General features: G+C 44.0%; 1 protein-coding gene across 1 annotated transcript in view; it reads left to right on the top strand.

Moving 5' to 3' along the window:
* CCDC88B (coiled-coil domain containing 88B) overlaps nucleotides 1-26,668 on the top strand; it is a 136,266-nt gene that overhangs the window by 37,911 nt on the left and 71,687 nt on the right. Inside the window, exons 2-8 of the mRNA XM_053449775.1 lie at nucleotides 10,382-10,451; nucleotides 10,895-10,964; nucleotides 11,731-11,789; nucleotides 19,845-19,928; nucleotides 20,478-20,618; nucleotides 24,254-24,420; nucleotides 24,616-24,697. Of these exons, the coding sequence (XP_053305750.1) occupies nucleotides 10,382-10,451; nucleotides 10,895-10,964; nucleotides 11,731-11,789; nucleotides 19,845-19,928; nucleotides 20,478-20,618; nucleotides 24,254-24,420; nucleotides 24,616-24,697 (673 nt within the window). The remainder of the gene's footprint in view (nucleotides 1-10,381; nucleotides 10,452-10,894; nucleotides 10,965-11,730; nucleotides 11,790-19,844; nucleotides 19,929-20,477; nucleotides 20,619-24,253; nucleotides 24,421-24,615; nucleotides 24,698-26,668) is intronic.

Genomic DNA, 26,668 nt, shown 5'->3' with positions numbered 1-26,668 from the left:
ACTAAACACAACCGCACAGTGCAGTTGTGCATAGTTTGTCAGCAGTAGCACGGAAGAAAACTTCCTCTAATTTTTTACATAACTGGATCCTCAACATAACATAGGAGGATCCATTTCAAATGTTATGTTGTGTGTGTAGTGTTTAAAGCTAGGGAGACAGGGAAAATAGCTTTATAAAGAAAAATAGGATTTAAAAAAAAAAAAAGAAAAAGAAAAAAATGGAAACAAAAAAATTAGAGGAAGTTTTCTTCCGTGCTACTGCTGACAAGCTATGCACAAGGCAGGTTGGAGCACTGCATGTCCAGCCCACCCTGGAACAATTTGTGGCATTCCAATCCAAAAGGTCAATGCCCAAACAGCAGGCCAATAAAGTAACGCGACTTATTGGTCAGTTCATTGCTGTTGGAGGGGCATCCTTCTCTATGATCGAAGGGGAGCCTTTCAAACAATTGATGGCGGCTGTGGCTCCACAATATACAGTTCCGTCACGTTCCACTTTCAGCAGGAACATTGTCCCCTTATTGTATCGGTCCTGTGTTGCAGCAGTGAAAGAGGAGCTTTCCAAGGCTGCTGGTCAGTCTGTTAATTTCACAACAGATTTGTGGAGTGCACCTAGTGGGCAGCATGCCTTTCTTTCTTTGACAGCACACTGGTGGCAGCCCGGTGTGCCCAAGGAAGCTGCTGCAGCAGGCTACCGATCATTCCTTCTCCATGCAGAAGTGATGGATGAAAAGCACACTTCCCAAAATATTCTGCATGCGATGAGGAAAATGTTTAGCCTTTGGGTGGGAGCAGAGGCAAGCACCAATGTTGAAGTTGATTTTGTGGTAACTGACGGAGGTGCCAATATGGTGAAAGCGCTGTGAGATGGTCATATTGTTGGTGTGCGCTGTGCAGCCCACATCATCCATCTTGTAGTGAAGGCAGCAATGTCAGAAGGAACTAATGTGGCAGCAGTAGTTCTGTCCCGCTGCAGAAAGATCGCTGGGCACTTTCACCATAGTGTTAAGGCTAGCCAACTTTTGAGGGAAGAGCAAGAGAGGTCAGGTCTTCCCGTACACTGCCTACGTCAGGATGTCAGTACACGGTGGAACTCCACGTTAGACATGCTGGAGAGGATTTTGGAGCAGCAGAGGGCAATCTACAATCTTGCCTCAGAGCACAATATTGGGATTACATCTCCATTGAATAGGGAGAATTGGACAGTGATCGCCCAGCTAGTGGCAGTCCTTAAACCATTCAGGGATGCCACAGAAAATTTAAACTCAAACACTGCCAGTCTGGCCCAGGTAATCCCAGTGTTCTCCCATCTAGGCAGCAAGATGGATGTGTTCCTTGAAAACCGTGAGGCTGTTCAAGGTGGCACTCTACATCCTGACGTAGCAGCCATAGTCAGGAAGCTGAAGGATCTGCTAAAAGTACACCTTCGCAAAAGCATGGAAGAGAGTCCCGAAATGATGCTAGCGTGCCTTTGCGATCCAAGAACTAAGGGAAAGCTAGCTTTGAAATTCAATGTTCTCAGTAGCTACCGGGAGCAATTGGTCAACAAGGTGCGTGACTGGAAGCGTAAAATGGGAATGCTGTCCGAGGAGGGAGAGGTGCAGGAGGAGGAAGAGATTATGTGGTCTGCTACTCCTAGCAGCAGCATCAGCAGCAGTGCCACAAGCATCACAACAACACAGCTGAGTGGAGCAGCTGCGTTTTGGGAAGAGGCACTTGGGAGTATAGTTGGACCATCTGACAGAGCTAGCAGTAGAAAGGAGAGTAGTGCTGCTGAAATGGTGAAACTTTACCTCTGTGAAGTTCCTTCTGCACCTAATGATGATCCTCTTAGCTACTGGGATGAAAAGAAGAGTGTGTGGCCTGCACTCTCATGGGTTGCGCAGCAGCTTCTATCATGTCCGCCAACCACTGTTCAAAGTGAGCACGTGTTTTCTATGACTGGAAACATACTGAGTCCACAGCGCTCACACATGGCACTTCATCTGATGGAGCAGATTGCCTTTCTTAAATTCAATCTGCCCAAGTTGGGTTACCCAGCTCTTAGCTTGGAAAGTAAAAAAAATTTTTCTCTAATGGTTAAATTTTCTCCCCCTGGTTGCACGTGTTTGTGGTGTGGCAACGTCTGCTACCTCCGCCGGTGTAGCCAGTTTACGTTAGGGCCTAGTGTCTGAGTTCTGGAAGTCCGCTCCCAAACGCCATAGACTGACAGACTTTGATGATTTGCCCTGGGGTGAAACAGGTGAGTGGGTCGTCAATTGCCCACTCATTCAACTTTCCCAATGCTGCTGCTGCTGCTGCTGGTGGTGGTACCAGCGTCTCTTCTCTGCCAGTTCGCTTCCTGGCTAGTGTCATGCCTCAGATGTCCAAAATGCTTAAGGTAGTTTCTCCCCCTGGCTGCGTCTGTTTGCGGTGTGGCAACGCCTGCTACCTCCGCCGGTATAGCCAATTTACGCTAGGGCCTAGTGTATGAGCTCTGGAAGTCCGCTCCCAAACGCCTAGGACTGACAGTCTTTGGATGCTTTGCTCTGGGGTGGAACAGGTGAGTGGGTCGTCAATTGCCCACTCATTCAACTTTCCCAATGCTGCTGGTGGTGATTGTGCCAGCGTCTCTTCTCTGCCAGTTCGCTTCCTGGCTAGAGTCATGCCCAAAATGTCCCTAATGGTAAGGGTAGTTTCTCCCCCCTGGCTGCGTCTGTTTGCGGTGTGGCAACGCCTGCTACCTCCGCCGGAGTAGCCAGTGTACGCTAGGGCCTAGTGTTTGAGCTCTGGAAGTCCGCTCCCAAACGCCAAGGACTGACAGTGTTTAGATGCTTTGCTCTGGGGTGAAACAGGAGAGCGGGTTACCAATTGCCCACTCATTCGCCTTTCCCAATGCTGCTGCTGGTGGTGGTGCCAGCGTCTCTTCAATGCCAGTTCCCTTCCTGGCTAGAGTCATGCCCAAAATGTCCCTAATGGTAAGGGTAGTTTCTCCCCCCTGGCTGCGTCTGTTTGCGGTTTGGCAACGCCTGCTACCTCTGCCGGAGTAGCCAGCTTACGCTAGGGCCTAGTGTCTGAGCTCTGGAAGTCCGCTGCCAAACGTCTAGGACTGACAGTTGTTTGGATGCTTTGCCCTGGGGTGAAACAGGTGAGTGGGTCGCCAATTGCCCACTCATTCTTTTCCATTTCCATTTCATTTTTTTCCGTCTGATACACAACCTACCAAACATAACACACACAATAACACATATAACACAGTGACATAATACACTTAACACACACATGTACAATTCACAAATCACAAGGACCTTTCCTCCTGTTATTTGCCCTGGCCTTCACTTCTACACTCACTAGCATTAACGCTATAACTCACACTTCACCCTATAAGATTTTTCCATCCACATAGCTGCCAACAGACCCAAATTTTTCAGGGACAGTCCTGCTTTTTTCCAGTCCCATCAAATTTAGCTAAACTAGGTATGCTAGTGCACATAGGTATAGCTGGGTAGGGTAGCACTACAACATTAAATAAATAAAGTAAATAATAATAAATATAACTTCAAAATAAAATTAAATAAACCCATTAAAATTATTTAGACATAATACATCTTTAACCAAAACAGTGCACTGCTAATAATCTTAAAAATACCCGTACATTAACCCTAAGCTATTTTTTAGTTCTTGTCCAACATTTTTCCATTCGCATACCTGCCAACACACCCAACATTTTTGTGGACAGTCCTGCTTTTTTCCAGTCCTGTCCAGTAAAAGTTGGGTTGTTGCAAAGTATGCCATTATAAATAGGTAGCAAATGTTAGGCATGTATTACAAGTGGTCCAAAATAAATTTAAAAATGTAAAATAATCCCTATTCTTTTATTAAACATCTATGGATGTGTGACTGTGTATGATAAAAACAAAGGAGGCCAAGTTCCATGGAGCATTTGTCTAGGTCATTTTGTGTACAGTACACACCTCGGGACGTGTGTGCAACTCTATTGGTCGTTTCGGCAGGGGGCTCGTCTGCCATCAACGAATGAGGTGCATTCTGCAGTTCTGCAATTCATTTGTTGATGCCAGACCAGCCCCCTTCCGGCGACCAATAGAGTCGCACACACGTACCTTCACGGCGCGAACGCATCTGCTGCTGCTGCTGCTCCGATGTGTTCTTAACCCCGTATTAACCCCTGCTACGCAGCCGGGAGGAAACGAAGATGAAACTAGCACGAAGAATGGCCACGAATATTCGCCCGAAAAGAAGACACGAACGGGCGAATATTCGCGGAATACGAAGATTTTTTTTTCTCCCTGAAGACGAGTACGAAGACGAGTACGAAGACGAACACGAAGAGCCCCCTGGTGCCCAAGTCTACTAAAAACCCGCACAATATATTTTATGTATTTTATAATTATGTGATTTCCAATTACCGATAAAATGGTCTAATCAGGTAACGTGAGTCTTTACCAGACAAAGGCAGAACATAATAAAGGAATATTTACTATGAACAAAAAATCACAGTGCATACAAAAAAGATGATAAACAGATTATTTACACCAACAGATAAAAATAAAAAGGAGAAAATTACAGAAAACCTAACTACTCACTTGAATGGTAAAGTAACAGTTTTTCTGTCCGTAGGGCTCCGGCAAGGAAATGGCGACTTACTCAAAATTAGATCTTGGCCCCTAGTAAGCACACTGATCAATCTTCTCTCATTAACTTTATGCTCTTTCCCAGTTCATCTCGAGTTTCCAAGCCGGCCCAGAGGTGGTATAAGCGGAGGGAAGGTGTACCGTAAGTGACCTCCCCCTTGTGTGGTGGAAACATATCAGTCCAAATAACTTATTTTCATTTTATCGTCCCTCCTGTGGTCGCCACAGCCATAATTCATGCATTTATGAATTTCCTGTAAATTGTGAAGTCCATAGATATGTCACACTTGCTGCTTATGACTGAACATCATAGACTTCACAATTCCTTCCAAACTGTTTAAGTGGCGCGGCCATGTTTGTACTCTTTTTGTAGGGTGCGCTTTCCCCGTTCTAGGTATGCACACAAGGAGATATGATAATGAATATATGAGTTATTATTGATATGGGTTGGATATGACCTGGATATGAAATGGTTTTCCTGACTGCTAGTGGTCACTTAGCATATCAAAGAATCCAGGGTCTATGAGGGGATACAGGAATATGGTGAATGACTCAGCTAGCAGACTTAACATTTCTCCCCCCTGGCTGCACCGGTTTGCGGTGTGGCGACCCCTGCTACCTCCGCCGGTGTAGCCAGTTTACGCTAGGGCCTAGTGTTTGAGCTCTGGCAGTCCGCTCCCAAACGTCAAGGACTCAGTGGCGTCGGCAGGGGGGGGGCCAGAGGGGGCCATGGCCCCCCCTACAGCATGCTGTGCCCCCCAGTGTGCCCCCCCAATTGAAACGCCGTCTTTTTTTTTTTTTTTCGTGGAGGCAGTACATTAAACGGCCGCGCGCAGAGGCGTATATAGGGTATGGCAGCCATGGCACGTGCCATGGGCGCCATCTCTAGGGGGGCGCCGGTGAGCGGCTTTTAAATGCCGCTCACCGGCATTTTTTTTTTTTAAATGCGGAGGAGAGAGAGGTGCGCCTAGCAACCGCTCGGCGCCCCTCATTCTCCTCCACGAGCCCAGCGAGCGGTGCAGGAAGACAGCAGCATCGTGCTCCCGTCGCTGGACTTCAAGGTGAGAGAGGGGGGTTAGAAAGTGATAAGGGAGGGAGTTAAAAAGTGATGAGGGAGGGAGTTAAAAAGTGATGAGGGAGGGAGTTAAAAAGTGATGAGGGAGGGGGTTAAAAAGTGATGAATGACGGAGGGGGTTAAAAAGTGATGAATGAGGGAAGGGGGTTAAAAAGTGATGAATGAGGGAGGGGGTTAAAAAGTGATGAATGAGGGAGGGGGTTAAAAGTGATGAGGGAGGGAGTTAAAAAGTGATGAGGGAGGGGGTTAAAAAGTGATAGGGGAGGGGGTTAAAAAGTGATAGGGGAGGGAGAGGGGGTAGATATAAGTAAAGAGTGTGCATTAATGTGTGGATGCATTGAGTGAATGAGAGAGAGCATGAGTTAATGTGTGGATGAATTGTCTGAATGAGGGAGAGCATGAGTTAATGTGTGGATGCATTGAGTGAATGAGGGAGAGCATGAGTTAATGTGTGGATGCATTGAGTGAATGAGGGCGAGCATGAGTTAATGTGTGGATGCATTGAGTGAATGAGGGAGAGCATGAGTTAATGTGTAGATGAATTGTCTGAATGAGGGAGAGCATGAGTTAATGTGTGGATGCATTGAGTGAATGAGGGAGTGCATGAGTTAATGTGTGGATGAGTTATCTGAATTAAAGTGTGAATTAGTGAGTGACTGTAAAAGTGTTTGTGTATCATAGATGTATAATTGTGGAAGAAGGGCAAAGATGGCACTAGCAGGAGGTTTGAGCCTTGGGGACCAAGATGGCACAGGCAGGGTGTACATGGGACAAAGATGGCACTGGCTGGACTGTTTGGGGACAAAGTTGACTTGTGCTGGGCTATTTGGGGACACAGATTGCAAATCTTATGTGTGTAATCTGGGTGCTGGCCAGGTTCTATGTGGGCAGTGTGGACGCCAGGGCTGGTAAGCTGCATCCTGTGAGCTATACCTGTAATTTAGGGGGTTTTATCTATACCTTTAATGCTTAGTTGTTATGTGATTTCCAGTTGATCTGTACCTGCATAGCTGGGTTTGTGTGTCATTCTGTTGATCTGTATCTGCTATGCTATGCTTCCATACATTATTTATGTATACCTGCAAATACAGGGTTTGTATTTCTTATTCTGTTGTGTTGTTCATTTGATCTATACCTGAACTACAGGGTGTAAGTAAAAGAGCGGTATGGTTTAGTGAATGAGGGGACAAAGGGATGATTACAGGGGAGAGGACCTCTCAATGTCATGGTGCAGTCAGAAGGACTGACTCTCACTGTCTTCCCCTGATCTGCAGTCAGTGTGGCAAATATTTTTTTTGGTGTGGTAGCGGAGGGAGTGGTTGCATGCAAGGGAGCATTGAGCAGGGCCCAAGGAAATGCTTGGGTAGGGTCCAATTTTTTCACTATAAAATATATTGGCAACAGGGTCTAATATTTATATATATATATATTGGCAGCACGGGCAAATATTTATATTTTTATTTGCAGCAGGGGCAAATATGTATATATGTTTTGGCAGCAGGGTTTAATATTTATATATATAGGCAGCATGGTTTAATATTTATATATATATTGGCAGCAGGGTCTAATATTAATATATATCGGCAGCAGGGTATAATATAAGTATATATCCGCAGCAGGGGCTAATAATAATATATATCCGCAGCAGGGGCTAATATTAATATATATCGGAAGCAGGGTGTAATATTTCTATATATCGGCAGCAGGGTCTAATATTTATATATATATATATATTGGCAGCAGGGGCTAATATTAAAGAATGAAAAATAACTGCCAGTTCAGCTGTTATTTTAAAATCATATTTCAATCACTTCAAAGAGATAAGTACATATGATGTAGTTAAAAATGCACGTCTAACGCATATATATATATATATTATATGTACCGTTTTATAATTGGCCCCCCTATTTCGTTCCCTGGCCCCCCATGTGCCCCCCCTAAATATGAAAGCTGGAGACGCCACTGCAAGGACTGACCGTGTTTGGATGCTTTGCCCTGGGGGTGAAACAAGTGAGCGGGTTGTCAATTGCCCAGTCATTCACCTTTTCCGTTTGTAATGCTGCTTCTTCTGGTGGTGGTGCCAGTGTCTCTTCCCTGCCGGTTTGCTTCCTGGCTAAAGTCATGCCCAAAATGTCCCTGATGGTAAAGGTAGTTTCTCCCCCTGGCTGCGTCTGTTTGCGGTGTGGCAACGCCTGCTACCTCCGCTGGAGTAGCCAGCTTATGCTAGGGCCTAGTGTTTGAGCTCTGGAAGTCCGCTGCCAAACGTCATGGACTGACAGTGTTTGGATGCTTTGCCCTGGGGTTAAACAGGCGAGAGGGTCGCCAATTGCCCACTCATTCACCTTTTCCATTTCCAATGCTGCTGGTGGTGGTGCCAGCATCTGTTCCCTGCCAGTTCGCTTCTGGCTAAAGTCATGCGTCAAATGCCCCCAATGGTCAAGGTAGTTTCTCCCCCTGGCTAAGTCTGTTTGCGGTAGCCTTTACTTCTACACTCACTAGCCTACAATGAACGCTATAACTTACACTTCACCCTATAACCCTAAGATAATATTTGGAGTTTTTTGGCCCTCTTTCTTCTAACAAATACCTTCCAACGGTTCCAAATTTCCCTACAGTCCTGCTGTTTGCATCCTGTCAACTTTGGTAAGTAAGTATGCCCTTGTGGGTAAGTATGCAAATGTAGGTAAAAATAAATATAATAAAACAACTTTAGCCAAACCAGTGCACTACTGCTATTCTTAAACTTAACCTTACATTAACCCTATAAGTCTAAGCTTATTTTGAATTTTTGTCCCACATTCTTCCATCCGCATACCTGCCAACAGCCCCTACTTTTCAGGGACAGTCCTGTTTTTTTCAGTCCTGTCCTGTCAAATTTGGGTTGTTGGAAAGTATACCATTGTAAATAAGTTGCCAATGTTAGCCAAGTATGTAAAAGTGGTCTAAAATCCCCTATTATTCTTTTATCAAACTTCTATGGATGTTATATGATAAATAAATAATCCCTGTTTCTCCCAGGCCAAGTTGCTCCGAGCGTTTGTCTAAGTCTCGGACAACTGCTCTGAACAACTTGATGATCGCGCCATGATTTAAAGGTCTGCGTGTGCGACTCTATTGGTCCCCGGCAAGGGGCTCTTCAGACATCAACGAATGAAGTGTGTACGAATATTTGCCCGAAACAAACACAGGAACGGGCGAATATTCGTAGAATCCGAAGATTTTTTTTCCCGAAGACGAACACGAAGACTTCGCCGGCGCCCAAATCTAATACAAACCCTGTATTTGCAGGTATACATAAATAATGTTAGGAAACATAGCATAGCAGATATGGAGCAACAGAATAACACAAAACCCAGCTTTGCAGGTATAGATCAATTGGAATTCACATAACAACTCATTAAAGGTATGGATAAAACCCCCTAAATTGCAGGCATAGATCACAGGTTTCACACCCCATAGACCAACCCTGGCATTCACACTGCCCACATAGAACCTGACCAGCACCCAAATTACACACATAGGGCGTGCCATCTTTGTCCCCAAACAGCCTAGCATGGGTCAACTTTGTCCCCAAAGAGCCCAGCATTAGACATCCCCCCTTTTCTCACAATCTACCCTCTCCCCCTTTGTAGTTGACTTACCTTACAGAAGTCCAGCGGTGGGAGCGCGAGGCCTCTGAAATGAAATGCCGGCACCGCGACCAAAGCAGAAGCCTTGCGAAGGAGAGAGAGGGGCGCCGGGCGGTTGCTGAAAACTTATTCCTGAGTGACCGCTTCGCATCCCTCTCTCTCCTCCGCGTTATGGCGTTTCAATTGGGGGGGCACAGCATGATGTAGGGGGCCCCCTCTGCCCCCCCTGCTGACGCCACTGAGATATATATATTTACATGTGTGAGAACTCTGCCTAATCCAGTCATAATTGTATCATTACATCTTTATTATCACGTTTGCAGTTCTTATACAACTAATAATAATCTGAAACAAAAAGTGTCTGATGGCTTGACTTCAGTCTCTATGCACCACTAATGCCTCTAGCTATACAACCTGGCACCCTGCTTGCTTTAGATGCTTTATTGCATTGGTTACCTCTTCAGAAAAAATACACCCAAGTCCCTCTCTTCAATGTTATATTCTGCCATTGGATTTTTATATCATAGGGTCAGTTTGCAAACCTGGATAACTAACCAACAGCATACACGTTATGTGGTTTTAAAACTGCATACATTAATATTTCCAAATAATGGATTAATAAAAAACTAATGTTTTAGCAGTTTGTTTAACCCAGGAAGTGCTCAGTCTTTTGCAGATGGCTTACCTTTCTTTTATTAACATAAGAATTCAGAGCATACCCAGCAAATACCACTCAAGACATAAATATATTGGGATATGTCACGCTACATGGCCATATATTGCTTAGCTCGCCACAGCATCAAGGTAACCCAAGTTTGTCGAGTCCTATTTAATTTTTAATGGCTATATTGCTTACCAAGGAGCTGAATCGGTGGGACTGCATTGCATTGCATTGCATTTTAACCCAATGTGCAGTTTAAATGGATATAATTGAGGCACTTGTGCAGCAGGTGGGACTGGTCAACCCTAAGGTTTGGTCAGAACCAGCAATCGATGTTTTAATGTTGTTGTGACAAATATCTTTAACCTACCTTTTACTGTTTTAGTGACACACGCCCATACCATGGAAATCTGGATCTTCATGGCCTTAAAATGCGACTTCAATCATATTACCAAGTAAGAATATATAAATATACAAATGTGAGTTTGTGTATATAAACTAGACTTGGGCGCCAGCTAACTCTTCATGATCGTGTTCGTCTTCGTGGGGAAAAAATATCTTCGTATTCCACAAATACTCGTCCATTCCTGCATTTGGTTTGGGCGAATATTTGTGTACATTCTTCGTGTTCGTTTTTTTTCTTCTTTTTTTGCCGTTTTTTGGAGAAGGGGTCAATACGGGGTTAACGCGGTACACACTACGCAGCAGCTTTGGCGCTAGGATTTTAAGAGCAACTCTATTGGTCGCCGGCAGGGGCCTCCTCTGCCATCAACCAATGAAGTGCACCTGCAGACGAGCCCCCGGCTGGCCCGGTATTCGGGCTAAATATGTATATTATATTAACATCTTAATGCATATGTGAATGTATGTGTACATCTAAACACATTAACTCATTTAGGAAGAGCTCCAGCAGTTGATCCTTATGCCTCTACCTGACACAACCATAATATCCCAGGATCCTTTCTCAGGTAAGTCCATTTACATTTCTTGCCACTAAGTCAATCTTTAAAGGGATACTCCAGCCATTATATGCACTTTAGTACACTTAAGTTTTATGTTTGGTGCCTTTTGTAAATGCTCTCATGCGCATTTGCCCTTTTCCCCACCCCCCAAATATTTTCTGTGAAAGGGATGGGTTTCATTGAACACATCTATGTGTACATGATATACTTATCTTCTTTTAGCTCCAGCACCGGTGCAGCCAATGCTTCATTAAGATAATGTACACGTAAGGAGATCCCATTGACTTCAATGGGAGCACTTTCCTGTTACTGAATGGCTGCTTCATGCAGTCAGTCAGTAGCAAGAATAGTCAGAACACAGGGGAGGAGGGAAGCTGTAGCTGTTGCTTCTACCTCAAGAAAGTGCTTTATTTTAGTCATGTATGTGTTATTGATGAATGCATATTAATTTGCTTTAATGTGCATTTCTTATGCCTTATCTGCTGTAAAATTGTATGTTTCTATGTTGTCAACGTACAGCTGTAGCATTATTTGCATTGTCCAGCTGGCTCAGGAAACACTGAGGCATGAGGGTTTGTTTAGATTGATTTCGATGGGAGGACTTTCCTGCCACTGATTGACTACTTCAAGCAGCAAATTAGTGGCAAAAATAGTCAGACTGTGGATGAGGAGGGTTGCTGCTGCAGGGCAGTCTCTTCAGTGTAACTTAAGTGCTTTATTTTGTTTTGTATATTTAGCATAATCTAGCTCTCATTTACCTTGTATCTTGCAGACATCTCTATGCAGGAGATGGAGAAACTCCTTTCCTTAATGTTGGGAGCTGCGGTCCAGGTACTTGTCCTTTTGTTCCCTATTTACAAAGTGACATTAGATATTACCTTTGTGGATTTCCTCTGGTACATGCAAAGAATGCCCATATGTTTTTTCATATTATGACCTTGAACAGATAAACCCTGAACACCAACAAGTGAAAGAACACATCTACCATCAATCTACAAAATGCAACATGTTATAGTATGGCCACGCAATATCAATTAATGAAGGTGACCTCAGATTGCTGTTGGATTCAGCCAGATCCTGAAAATATCACAAAGGAAGTGTTCACCCTGTCTTAAGGAGTCATATGGGCCTATTCACTCATAAGTTGAGTGGTCGGCTGAGTTAAGAGTAGACTTGTGCATTTGTTTTGTACAGACTCTTCTTCCTTAACACTTTACCACACTGCCCCACAGCTCTGCCCAACCCACACAATTAGCATAATTTAGCGCTGCATAGTTTTTACCGTACAAATTATATCTGTAGTTTTAGGGGAGTAGGTACCAAGAGTAAGGTTCTAGGTTTGTATGTTTCCTGGGATTGAACCTAGCAGGCACCAGTCTGTGCTCAGCAGGCTAATGTGCCACCATGGGGAAGGCTTAGGACGGGAAAGACCATCGCAAGTGATGGGCGGTACGTACGGGGGTGAACCACGCCCCCTCTCTTATAGCTTGCCTCCTTGGAGACGACGTAACGTAACTAACGTTACGTCACCTGTTGGGGCGGAGCCTGGTCTAAGCAGCAGATTCAAAAGCCGAGCACTGACTTCCACATGACTTCCAGCTCTGGGCCCACCATCTACTGCATAGCAACAGTCCTATACTGGAGACATGGACTTCTTTCCGCCAAGCCATGGACACTCTATATGAAGACCCTTTTAGGACCACCTCTGCTACCAGTACATTAAGAGCCCTCAAGCAAGGAAAAAGACCAGTGGAAGAATATATAGCTGAATTCCGACGTGTTTCCATGGAGACTTCATGGAATGAATCAGCGTTACATGATCAATTCCAGTTGGGGTTAGCTGATAACATCAGAGACGAATTGGATCGCACCAGCATTCCTAATTCCCTCGATGAATTTGCCAGACTCTCCATTCAGATTGATAGGAGACTACGGGAAAGAAAGGCGGAACGGCTTACAACTCCTTCTTCTTCATGGTCTACCCTGCAACCTCCCATAAAGACAAGTCCTAAGGAACCTCCTGAAGAACCCATGCAATTGGGCCTCATCAAAGGTCCTCTATCCACAGCAGAAAGAGAATGTCGTACAACTCTTGATCTGTGTCTTTACTGCGGCGGCAAGGGCCATTACGTCGATGAATGCAGAACTAAAGCGCGTTCTACAAAGGGTAAGCTCAAACCCTTGTTTTCTCCCTATACCAGCAAAAGACCTCCACATTTCTCAAACCATCTGTCCCTTTCCATATCCTTACAGTGGAAAGAAAGAACCCTCGCCTTGGCAGCTATGATTGATTCAGGGGCCAGCAGCAATATACTGGATGCCAAGCTCATTCAACGTCTTGGAATCACCACCCGGAAGAAAACCTCCCCGATATCCATTCAACTAGTAGACGGAAGCCCTCTGAAGACAGGTCCTATCACCCAAGAGACTATACCACTATGCATGTATATTGCTCCTGATCATATTGAGGATATTGTGGGGTTCCTTCTCCAGTTTTCCCTGTCATATTGGGACTCCGATTCTCCGATGTATTCGAAAAGAAGGGAGCAAACTGTCTTCCACCGCACAGGGAATGTGATTGTCCCATAGAACTATTTCCGGGTGCACCCATTCCATTCGGTAGAATTTATCCTACGTCTGAACCAGAACTCATCACCCTCAAGGAATACATAGATGAGAATCTTGCCAAAGGGTTTATACGACTCTCCACATCTCCTGCTGGAGCAGGCATATTCTTTGTACCAAAGAAAGACGGTGGATTAAGACCTTGCGTGGATTACAGAGAACTGAACAATGTAACTGTAAAAAACAGATACCCCTTACCCTTAATACAAGAGTTGATGGAACGTGTTCGCTCAGCATCAGTGTTTACAAAGATTGATTTAAGAGGAGCATACAATCTGGTCCGTATCAAAAAAGATCATGAGTGGAAGACAGCATTCAGATCACGATATGGGCACTTCGAGTATATGGTGATGCCATACGGCTTATGTAATGCACCTGCCACTTTTCAACACTTTATGAATGACATTTTCAGAGACATGTTGGATCAATTCGTGGTGATATACTTGGATGATATCCTGATATACTCATCCTCTTTACAAACACATAGAGAACATGTGTCTAAGGTATTGATGCGACTAAGAGTAAATAGATAATATGCCAAACCAGAGAAATGTGTGTTTGAGACTCAATCGGTGGAATTTCTGGGCTTTATTTTGACACCTACCAAAGTAATGATGGATCCTAAGAAAATAGCTACCATCCTACAATGGCCACCTCCCACAGATAAAAAAGGTGTGCAAAGATTCGTGGGATTTGCTAACTTCTATCGGAAATTTATTAGGAACTTTTCAAAGGTCATTCAACCTATTACATCTCTCACATCCATTAAAAAGAAGTTTTGTTGGACGGAAGCTGCTCAGAGAGCATTTGACTTCCTTAAGGAACGGTTCACCACAGCGCCAATATTGATTCTTCCTGTGCCACAAAGGCCCTATGTGGACGCCTCTGATTCTGCTGTGGGTGCTATCCTGTCCCAAAGGGATGACACCGACAATCAACTTCACCCGATCGCCTTTTTCTCCAGAACTCTGAACCCTGCTGAGAGAAATTATGGTGTGGGAGAAAAAGAGATGCTGGCCATGAAAATGGCCTTAGAAAAGTGGAGACATTTATTGGAAGGTGCACTTCATCCCATAACGGTTTACACCGACCATAAAAATATGGAATATTTCAGAACTGCCAAGAGACTTCAAGCCCGACTTGCCAGATGGTCTTTATTTTTCTCTCGATTCCAGCTTCATATAACTTACAGACCCGGTTCCAGTAACACCAAAGCTGACTCTCTCTCACGCATGTTTGAAATACCTACGGCGCATCCACAAGTGGAAGACACTGTATTGAAAGCAGGTCATTTTCTGACAATCACGCAATCATAGTGGGATCTCATCCGTCAGCATTGTGCGAACATGGATCCCTCTGAACTTTCGCAGCTGCACTCTAATGGAGAGTTCTACTACCACAATGGGTTGCTCTATGTTCCTCCTGGGGATACGCCTGCAAATACTACAACAATTCCACGACTCTCCTGCAGCTGGACATGGAGGTATCACTCAAACTACGGATCTTATACGTAGACAGTTCTGGTGGCCTACGCTTCAAGAGGATGTACGACAATTCATAATCTCTTGTACTATATGTGCCAGAGCAAAGAACTCTCATATTAAACCTGCCGGCCTCCTGTGTCCTCTGCCGGTTCCCGTAAAACCATGGACAGATATATCCGTGGATTTTATAACAGACTTACCATCATCAAAACAACGCACCACGCTTATGGTCATAGTTGATAGATTGACGAAGATGGCCCATTTTATCCCCACCAAACACTTACCTACAGCAGACGAAACATCGGTGTTGTTTGTAAAAGAGATCTTCCGATTGCATGGACTACCGGAACGTATTGTGTCTGACAGAGGGACTCAATTTACATCCAGATTCTGGAAAGCCTTTTGTGATGAGCTTCACATACATCGCTCTCTCTCTACAGCCTTTCATCCCCAGAGCAATGGACAAACAGAACGCACAAATCAAACCCTTGAGCAATACCTCCGCTGTTTTACTTCGCATTTACAAGATGACTGGTACCAATTTCTTCCTCTCGCAGAATTCGCATTTAATAACCACATACATTCTTCAACACAGAAATCACCCTTCTTTTCAAATTATGGTATCCATCCATCCATGCTACCAGGTTCTCCGATACCCAGCTCAGTTCCTTCTGTCACTGAACAGGTCACAAGGATGATTGCTATCCACAAATCCTTGCACAGCACACTTATCAAGGCTCAACAAAGATACAAAAGGTTTGCTGATACCCATCGTTCTCCTGCGCCTGTATACAAACCTGGGGACAAGGTGTGGCTGTCAACTACTCATCTGAAACTACTAAGAAATTGGGACCTAAATTTATTGGTCCATATACTATTGTTCGTGTCCTCTCATCTGCTGCTGTGGAATTGCAACTACCCGGTTCGATGCGAATACACCCCGTTTTTCATGTTTGCCTCCTGAAGCCTTGGAACACCAATCCACTTCCATTCAGTGCTCGGTTATTGTTCCAGCTGAGCAGTGCCTTTACAGTTTACTTACCTGATTGTCTCTCCGTTGCTGACCTGTGCCTGTTCTTGACTTCGTTGCCTTCTCCACTCCTGACCTGGCTTGTCTGATAACCATCTCTGTTGCTGACCCGTGCCTGTCCCTGACTTCGCTGCCATCTCCACTCCTGATCCGGCTTGTATGATAACCATCTCCGTTGCTGACCTGTGCCAGTTCTTGACTTCGCTGACTTCTCCAATCCTGACCCGGCTTGTCTGGCGTTTCTTTGATTCATCAGTGCCTTTGCTGCATACTGGGTTCCTCACTTGTATTCTCAAGAACTTTGTGACATTCTGAGTCCCCGGTGCTTAGTCCGGGCAACGTGTAGAGCTCTACGCGATTCTCATGGAGCTCTACACGCTTCCCGGACAAAGCACCGGGCAGCGTGTAGAGCTCTACGCGATTCGCGTACGCAACTTCTGCTGCCCCGGTTGTCAGAGATCAGAGATCAACCCACGCCACTAACCGCACCTCCTCCCAGCTGCAGCGGAAGTTGTGTACGCGAATCGCGTAGAGCTCTACACGCTGCCCGGACTAAGGACCGGGGACTCAGAAGCACCGGGAAGTTTGGAGGAGAGAGCGGGAGGGAGTGTTAAATGGGGGGCATAAGCTTTTCTGGAGGCAGAGTGCTCTGTGAAATGCCTTTTAACCCCCTTAATGCCACTCTGCCTCCTGTGTTATGCCCCCCCAACTTACCGGTGCTTCTGAGTCCCCGGTGCTTAGTCCGGGCAGCGTGTAGAGCTCTACGCGATTTGCGTAGAGCGGAAGTTGACTACGTGAATCGCGTAGAGCTCTACACGCTGCCCGGACTAAGCACCGGGGGACTCAGAAGCACCGGTAAGTTTGGAGAAGGGAGGCAGTGTTAAATGGGGGCATAAGGCATTTCTGGAGGCAGAGTGCTCTGTGAAATGCCTTTTAACCCCCTTAATGCCACTCTGCCTCCCGAAATGCCTTTTAACCCTCTATACGCCACTCTGCCTCCTGAAATGCCTTATACCTCCCTATATGCCACTCTCCCCCATAATATGCCTTTTAACCCCCTAAATGCCAGAGTGGCATATAGGGGTATAAGGCATTTTTGGAGGCAGAGTGGCACATAGGGAGTCAAAAGGCATATCATGGGGCACAGTGGAATATAGAGGGTTAAATGGCGTATCATGGGGCACAGTGGCATTTAGAGGGTTAAAAGGCATATCATGGGGCACAGTGGCATATATGGGGTATAATGCATTTCTGGGGCACAGTGGCAAACCTGGGGGCAGATGTGCATAACTGGGGGGGCAGATGTGCATAACTGGGGGGGCAGGTTGAAAAAAAAGGAAATAAAAACAAAATATTTTTCTCAATCGTAGCTTTTATTAACAAACAATTGTTCACATAGTTTAGATGAATTAACATTTACTGGTAAAACTTTTTTCTTATAGGGTCATCTTATATTCAGGCTTTTTCTTTTTTTACTAAATATTCAGATTTTAGGGGGTCGTCTTATAATCAGGGTCGTCAAATACGGTATAAATGTTTTGTATATGTCTTTTTAAATTCTTAATATAAAAAAAAACAATAAAAAAGTAAATATTCATAGTTGGTAAAACCCATTTGAAAGGCAAATAACATGGACTTCTGCTAGCAGATGTAAATTACCGTATTTGCTCGATTTATAAGACGACTCTGATTATAAGACGACCCCCCAAAATCTGAATATTAATTAATGGAAAAAAGCCTGAATATAAGACGACCATATAGGAAAAAAGTTTTACGAGTAAATGTTAATTCATGTAAACTATGTGAACAATTGTTTGTTAATAAAAGCTATGATTGAGAAAAATATGTTTTTATTTCCTTTTTTTCAACCTGCCCCCCCAGTTATGCACATCTTCCCCCTTGCCACTCTCCCCCAGAAATGCCTTATACCCTCTAAATACCACTGTGCCCCATGATACGCCTTTTAACCCTCTATATGCCACTGTGCCCCATGATATGCCTTTTGACCCCCTATGTGCCACTCTGCCTCCAGAATTGCCTTATACCCGTATATGCCACTCTGGCATTTAGGGGGTTAAAAGGCATATTATGGGGCAGAGTGGCCTATAGGGAGGTATACGGCATTTCAGGAGGCAGAGTGGCGCATAGAGGGTTAAAAGGCATTTCTGGAGGCAGAGTGGCATTAAGGGGGTTAAAAGGCATTTCACAGAGCACTCTGCCTCCAGAAATGCCTTATGCCCCTCCCCCCCCGATTAGCGTAGAGCTCTACACGCTGCCCGGACTAAGCACCGGGGACTCAGTGGTAAATTGGGGGGGCATAACACAGGTGGAAGATCCAGGTCCCCTGCATCGGTGCGGGGGATCTGGATCTTAGTCTCATAGTCAGACCTATTTGAGGTCTGATTATAAGACGACCCCGATTATAAGACGAGGGGTATTTTTCAGAGCATTTGCTCTGGAAAAAACCTCGTCTTATAATCGGGCAAATACGGTAGTTCTCCAAAGGTCCTGTTTTTAGGGTCATGAGTGGCAAGATACAATATATACCAGAAGGCCCTAACATCCCACAGACGGAATTATTTAGTTGCCCAAGGACATTTAACCCCAAACTGTTGTTGGATTACAACTCCTATTAAATGCGCATGATAATGTGAGATGGTACAAGTTGTGGTTAAACAATACCCGCAACATTGCCAGCTACTTAGCACTATACTAGATTCTGTTGTTTAAAGCTGCACTATTTACCGACATAACTGCCCCCCCAGTTATGCACATCTTCCCCCTTGCCACTCTCCCCCAGAAATGCCTTATACCCTCTAAATACCACTGTGCCCCATGATACGCCTTTTAACCCTCTATATGCCACTGTGCCCCATGATATGCCTTTTGACCCCCTATGTGCCACTCTGCCTCCAGAATTGCCTTATACCCGTATATGCCACTCTGGCATTTAGGGGGTTAAAAGGCATATTATGGGGCAGAGTGGCCTATAGGGAGGTATACGGCATTTCAGGAGGCAGAGTGGCGCATAGAGGGTTAAAAGGCATTTCTGGAGGCAGAGTGGCATTAAGGGGGTTAAAAGGCATTTCACAGAGCACTCTGCCTCCAGAAATGCCTTATGCCCCTCCCCCCCCGATTAGCGTAGAGCTCTACACGCTGCCCGGACTAAGCACCGGGGACTCAGTGGTAAATTGGGGGGGCATAACACAGGTGGAAGATCCAGGTCCCCTGCATCGGTGCGGGGGATCTGGATCTTAGTCTCATAGTCAGACCTATTTGAGGTCTGATTATAAGACGACCCCGATTATAAGACGAGGGGTATTTTTCAGAGCATTTGCTCTGGAAAAAACCTCGTCTTATAATCGGGCAAATACGGTAGTTCTCCAAAGGTCCTGTTTTTAGGGTCATGAGTGGCAAGATACAATATATACCAGAAGGCCCTAACATCCCACAGACGGAATTATTTAGTTGCCCAAGGACATTTAACCCCAAACTGTTGTTGGATTACAACTCCTATTAAATGCGCATGATAATGTGAGATGGTACAAGTTGTGGTTAAACAATACCCGCAACATTGCCAGCTACTTAGCACTATACTAGATTCTGTTGTTTAAAGCTGCACTATTTACCGACATAACTGCACCTGAGCGGAAAAAAAATGATTGCGGCCAAGAAGGCTTGTATCGTTAAGAAAAAACACATTTCACATTGACAGATGGTTTTACTGATGGCTTCCTCCTTTCCTAGTGTGAGAACCGGGAACAAATTATTACGAGAATCCAGACCTTGAGCTTGGAGTCACAGACCATGCTGGCTGAAAAAATCAAAGAGGTGAAACATTGATTAGCCTGCATCTTCTCTCGCTTTATCTTTTCTGTTTTCTATTATAACCTCACTTTCCGACCTTTGTCTTATATCAACTTTTTATGTGTCCTTAATATCAGTTACTACTATCGGCAAAAGCTATGAAGTCATTAATGGTGACTTAGCATACAATCCGAAGTCTTCTCTGTTTGCATATATAAGGAGCTTTATTTGTGGACTTTACTGAAGCAGCTGCCGTTGGATCCTTAGAACCGAGTGCAGTTACTGGATTGACACTGTAGTCATGCATTTTTGCTAACTCTGTTTGTTGTTGCATCCATTGCTTTTTCCAGGTCCAGACAGGTCTGATAATACATTATATGTAATTTTATGGTATATGTTATATGTATGTTCTTATGGTGGTGCGTGTGCTGTGATCTTACCTTGGCAGTGCTCATGTTTACCAATTTTTCTAATAAATATTTTTTTTCTTTCTATTCATATAGTTTGGTCTATGTTTTTTTCTCCTAGTATGCTATTTAAGGGAGCTCTGTTTCTTTATTTTTTTCCCTTAAGATGACTCAGGATTCTCAGAAGATCTTATCCTTCCCAGGGCCCGATTTGTCTTATCTCTCCCACTCTGACTTGCAAAAGGTGGTCCACATTCTCAGTACTCACCTGAAAGAAATCCTGAGGCAGAGAGATGAAACCCATGAGGTATCCATTTCCTATTGTTTCATTTATGGGAATATCCAAACGACCAAAAAAATGGAATCAAAGTCAGTCATATCAGCTACTAAACTGTGTTTACAATATTTTGCCATGCTCAGTTGCTTCCTAAGACTTGCATAAGTTATGGAATTTCATGCAGGTACATAATCTGCATATCATGAATTTTAGATCCTGGCAAGATAGACAATTCTTTTTTGTGTACCCAATAATGCAGTCAGATGTGGCACAACATATAAGCAGTTTATGCAGCCACTTAGAATCCCATCAGTCGCACCTTTTTTTAAAACAAACATGTGAATGATAAGTATGATGCAGTATAGTTTACACGTACTTAATGTTTTCATAACTTGCAGTACAACCCCCCAAACATTTTTACTGATGATCTATGAAACCATAGAAACATCCCTGAATATAGTATAAATATATTGTGGTTAGTAGTTCTATAAATGTATAGAAAATTTACAAAGTGGTATAGAATCTGTAAAATGTACAAATATGGTGAAAAATCATAATTCCTCTTGAAGTAGGAACCATTGGAATGGTGAGCTATTCAAAACATCTCAAGCGATAGACAGTAAAACAGCTATAGAGTATAGAGTGTTCTTATTTTTCTAGTGATAGTGATACCCATTTACCATCTCTCCCTATCAGTTAAAGTTTATGATGCCATAAAATAATGCCCTGAGTTTGTAGAAACAAATTATGAGCAGATGTGGAAGAAGTGAGATTTCTGTTGACAGTGACAAAGATTATCCTTTACCCTGCTAGATCACCAAGCAGAGGCATACAAAGGGTACCCCACAATTCCTATTTTTACTCCTGAATATAAGAATACCCTATTTTAGCAGTAAAAGTTAATTCATGTAAACTATGTAAACTATTTTTTTAATAAAAGCTATGATTGAGAAAAATATTTTGTTTTTAATTCCTTTTATTTTCCAACCTGCCCCCCAGTTATGCACATCTGCCCCAGGTGTGTCACTCTGCCCCATAAATGCCTTAAACCCCCTATATGCCACTGTGCCCCATGATATGCCTTTTAACCCTCTAAATGCCACTGTGCCCCATGATATGCCTTTTAACCCCCTATGTGCCTCTCTGCCTACAGAAATGCCTTATACCCCCCATTTAACACCCCCCCAAAAAAAAAAACTTACCGGTGCTTCTGACTCCCGGTGTGTTGCCCGGACAAGCGTGTAGACGTCTACGTGATTCGCGTAGGCAACTTCTGCTGCAGCCGGAAGGAGGTGCGGTTAGCAGCGGGGGGTTGTCTGCAGTAGTGATGGGAAGTTCGGATCATTAAAGTGAATCGGATCATTTCGATTCGTTCACTGAAATGATCCGATTCATGATCCGAATCTTCGGATCACTCAGTGTGCCTGCACGGAGTTACTGTTTTCCAGTAACTCCGTGCAGGCACACTAACGATTGGCCCCGCCCCTTTCATTATGAATCCTCCCCCCTGCCTCCAGTGATGTCAATGAAGGCAGAGAGTCGTTCAAAGATTCGGATCTTACAGGGATCCGAATCTTACAGTGATCCGGATCACTGTAAGATCCGGATCATTGTAAGATCCGGATCTTTGAACGACTCTCTGCCTTCATTGGCATTCTAATCATTCAGAGAATATCTCCACACTGTTATAAATAATACATTAATAATCACTGCCCCCAGGATTTACATTCCCCTTTACCTGCAACTGCACCTTAAGCTAACTTTATTAAATTAATTATATTAACCCTCACCATTAAATTAACCCTAAACACCCCATCAACCATAACTGCCCCAAATTAACCCTAAACACCCCATTAAGCATAACTGCCCCCAAATTAACCCTAAACACCCCATTAAGCATAACTGCCCCAAATTAACCCTAAACACCCCATTAAGCATAACTGCCCCCAAATTAACCCTAAACACCCCATTAAGCATAACTGCCCCCAAATTAACACTAAAGACCCCATTAAGCATAACTGCCCCCAAATTAACCCTAAACACCCCATTAAGCATAACTGCCCCCAAATTAACCCTAAACACCTCATTAAGCATAAATGCCCCCAAATTAACCCTAAACACCCCATTAAGCATAACTGCCCCCAAATTAACACGAAAGACCCCATTAAGCATAACTGCCCCCAAATTAACCCTAAACACCCCATTAAGCATAACTGCCCCCAAATTAACACTAAAGACCCCATTAAGCATAACTGCCCCCAAATTAACCCTAAACACCTCATTAAGCATAACTGCCCCCAAATTAACCCTAAACACCCCATTAAGCATAACTGCCCCCAAATTAACACTAAAGACCCCATTAAGCATAACTGCCCCCAAATTAACCCTAAACACCCCATTAAGCATAACTGCCCCCAATTAACACTAAAGACCCCATTAAGCATAACTGCCCCCAAATTAACACTAAACACCCCATTAAGCATAACTGCCCCCAAATTAACCCTAAACACCTCATTAAGCATAAATGCCCCTAAATTAACACTAAAGACCCCATTAAGCATAACTGCCCCTAAATTAACCCTAAACACCTCATTAAGCATAACTACCCCTAAATTAACACTAAAGACCCCATTAAGCATAACTGCCCCTAAATTATCCCTAAACACCCCATTAAGCATAACTGCCCCTAAATTAACACTAAAGACCCCATCAACCATACCAATTTATTAGGTAATTTATCTGGAGTGCATGCAATTAATTTAGGGGCAGTTATGGTTAATGGAGTATTTAGGGTTAATTTCAGAGGCCGTTATGGTTAATGGGGTCTTTAGGGTTAATTTCAGGGGCCGTTATGGTTAATGGGATCTTTACGGTTAATTTCAGGGGCAGTTATGGTTGATGGGGTATAAGGGTTAATTTTATGCTGATGACTGAGGGTTAATTTAATTAATTTAATAAAGTTAACTGTAGGTGCAGTTATAGGTAAAGGGGGGCAAACTCAGGGGAATCTAAATCCTGGGGGCAGTGTGAACATTATTAATGTATTTATTTATAAAAGTATGGTATCAGTAATATTCTCTGAATGATTCAAATCTCTGTAAGATTCGGATCCTTGTAAGATCCGGATGCCTGTAAGATTCGAATCATTTGAATCATTCGACTCTTCGGATCATTCGACTCTTTGAACAACTCTCTGACTCTATGAGTCATCGTTCCTGTGTGAATTAATGAGCTGTAACCTGACCCCAGAGTCTGTGTCTGAGTGCTCTGCAGATGACTCACAGCTCTAGGATCAGGTTACAGCTGCATGATTCACAGACTGAACCGCTACAAATGAATCGTTCAGTCTAGTGAACCGATTCATCCGGATCACTAAAAAGAACCGGATCAAATGAACGATTTGTTCATGATCCGGACATCACTAGTTTGCAGCCTTGCGGGGGATCTGGATCTTAGTCTCATAGTCAGACCTTTTTGAGGTCTGATTATAAGACAACCCCGATTATAAGACGAGGGGTATTTTTCAGAGCATTTGCTCTGAAAAAACCTCATCTTATAATCGAGCAAATACGGTAATCACTGTTATAAAATACTCTATAACATAATAAAATGTAGACCTACATTAATCTGTATACTGTATATTTAAACGTTCTCTTTCTACGCAGCGGTTGTCTTTTCTCTGTTGTGACCAGCAGACAGTTCTGACTCCACATATAGACCCCAAAGCTCAAAGGTTGTCCAAAAATTTGGTATCTGAACCCCAGGCCTGGAAGAATTACACACAGCGTATTGCTGAATTACAGAGTAAATTACAACACCTTCGTCAAGAACTGTGAGTGTGGGATCCTGCATTAAAGAGAACATAAGAGGCAACAGAATGGCTGATTCAATATAAGATGGTAGTTCTAGTAGGAAAAATAAATTGAACAAGGATGTTGTGTGTGGGTTAAGATGAAAAGTATAGAGGGTATAAGCATGAGGTCAAATTTACTACTACACTAACCTGCATTCTATCCTCCTTGAACAGGGAAGAAAAGGGGGAAGAATTACTGGACAGTGAGCAGCAGATGCAGCAAATGGAGGCTGAGAAAAGGAAGCTACATCTACAGGTAAAGTGTATTTTGGAAAGCAGCAGTAAAACTACTAAACTCAGCTCATCATAAACAATGTTTTTTCATGTTTAAACAAAACCTGTGTTTAACTAATGTCAAGCGCTAAGCTAGTCACAGGCTCAAATAATACAAATGTATAATACGAGGCATACCAAACAGGTGTAAGCATGCTGCAAAAAACAGTGTATTGGCTGTACAATGTATACAAAAAACAAAAACTGTCTGCGCTTCTTACCCTAATAAAGTTGGCAACAAATATATAAACATAATATAAATGAGAGGTTTTGGTTATATGAATTGGCCAAAGCATAATTAAGCTCAACTGCCACGTCAAGGCACACTCTCAATAGGGTGAGAACCTACTCTCACCTCCTACATAGTGGGCACACAAAGCAGTTTATACTGCTACCAAAACCTTATTAATGTGTTGGGGGAGGTGCAATTAAACCTCCTCCCTATTAACCCCTGGACAGCAAGCTGCAACCAGACTGATGGGGAGCCAACAACCTCAAATATGTGCAAACAGGGAAAGGAAAAAATGTTGGTGCGCTAAGCTAGTCACAGGCTCAAATAATAATTTGAGGTTGTTGGCTCCTCATCAGTCTGGTTGCAGCTTGCTGTCCAGGGGTTAATAGGGAGAAGGTTTAATTGCACCTCCCCCAACACATTAATAAGGTTTTGGTAGCAGTATAAACTGCTTTGTGTGCCCACTATGTAGGAGGTGAGAGTAGGTTCTCACCCTATTGAGAGTGTACCTTGACGTGGCGGGTGAGCTTAATTATGCTTTGGCCAATTCATATAACCAAAACCTCTCATTTATATTATGTTTATATATTTGTTGCCAACTTTATTAGGGTAAGAAGCGCAGACAGTTTTTGTTTTTTTAACTAATGTCAATCAGATCTTAACCATCTTATTGAGGTTGTTTCAACAGCATCCAGGTTGACAATCAGGTCACTCCTTTCATGCAGACTCAGGCAACTTGCATGACAGCAGTCTTGGTACCAGGAGGCCTAGGCAGCTATCTGAGGCGCTGTTTTGGGCATTGGTTAGGAAATCCAGCTAATTATCCTAGAGGTAGCTAATAAAACACCGTAAATATCGCTTAAGAGTCTGGTTACTTTTTTTTCTCTCTATTCATTACTGTGGATAACAGAACAGAAACATTTCCAGAAATGTAAAAAAATTTACCCCTCTGTCAGAAATCACTTCATCAGGAACTCTGCAGTCTTTTTGCGTGAAGAGAGCCCACAGGCAGGTATAAAATCACCAGTTTTAGTCAACTGGTTCACAACAACAAGTCAATGAATATGGATCCCCAGGGAAAATTAGGAACCAGAAGTGGTTGAAGCAAGCTTTCTAAAGAAGAGTGAGGAGTCATTGTCGCGGTCCCGGGTCCGGTCGCGGTCCCGGGATCTCGTATGCGGCGTTCCGCTCGCGGGTCACGGAGACCCGAGCAAGAGAGCTCGGGCTCCGTTTCCGGCGGGCGGGCGTCCGCACATAAGGTCGTTGGGGCCTGGAGTCCCCGATCTCCCTGCACTGGCGATCGGCAGCCCGATCGCCGGGGCAGGAAGCAGGAGGGCAGGTCTGGGGATTCGGCAGCGATCAGAACAAAGTCTGCTCGCTGCCTTAAGAATCCCCAGAGAGGTTTACTTACCGGTTCGCCGGTCTCCACTGGGGGCGCAGTCAATTCTCACAGCTGGAGCCGTGAGTCAGAGGGACGTCTTAGGACACGCCCCTGACGTATTGTTGGGGGCGTGGCTTTAGCTGGCGCCAGATTTAAAAACCTTGCAGTACTCCTCACAGTCACCCTGTTGTGGTCTTATCTCTGAGTCTGCGTTTGAGTTTATGCTGCTACTTTTGGTTGCCCTTTGGCTATCCTGACTACCCTCCTGCCTGCTGATTTTGTACCTCTGCCTGAGATTCTTGTTACCGACCCCTGGCTCGCCTGACTACCCGCTTCGTGTA

Source organism: Spea bombifrons, chromosome 10, assembly GCF_027358695.1.
Source record: "Spea bombifrons isolate aSpeBom1 chromosome 10, aSpeBom1.2.pri, whole genome shotgun sequence".
Classification (NCBI taxonomy): domain Eukaryota; kingdom Metazoa; phylum Chordata; class Amphibia; order Anura; family Pelobatidae; genus Spea; species Spea bombifrons.
This window is presented reverse-complemented; position numbering and strand designations above follow the sequence as displayed.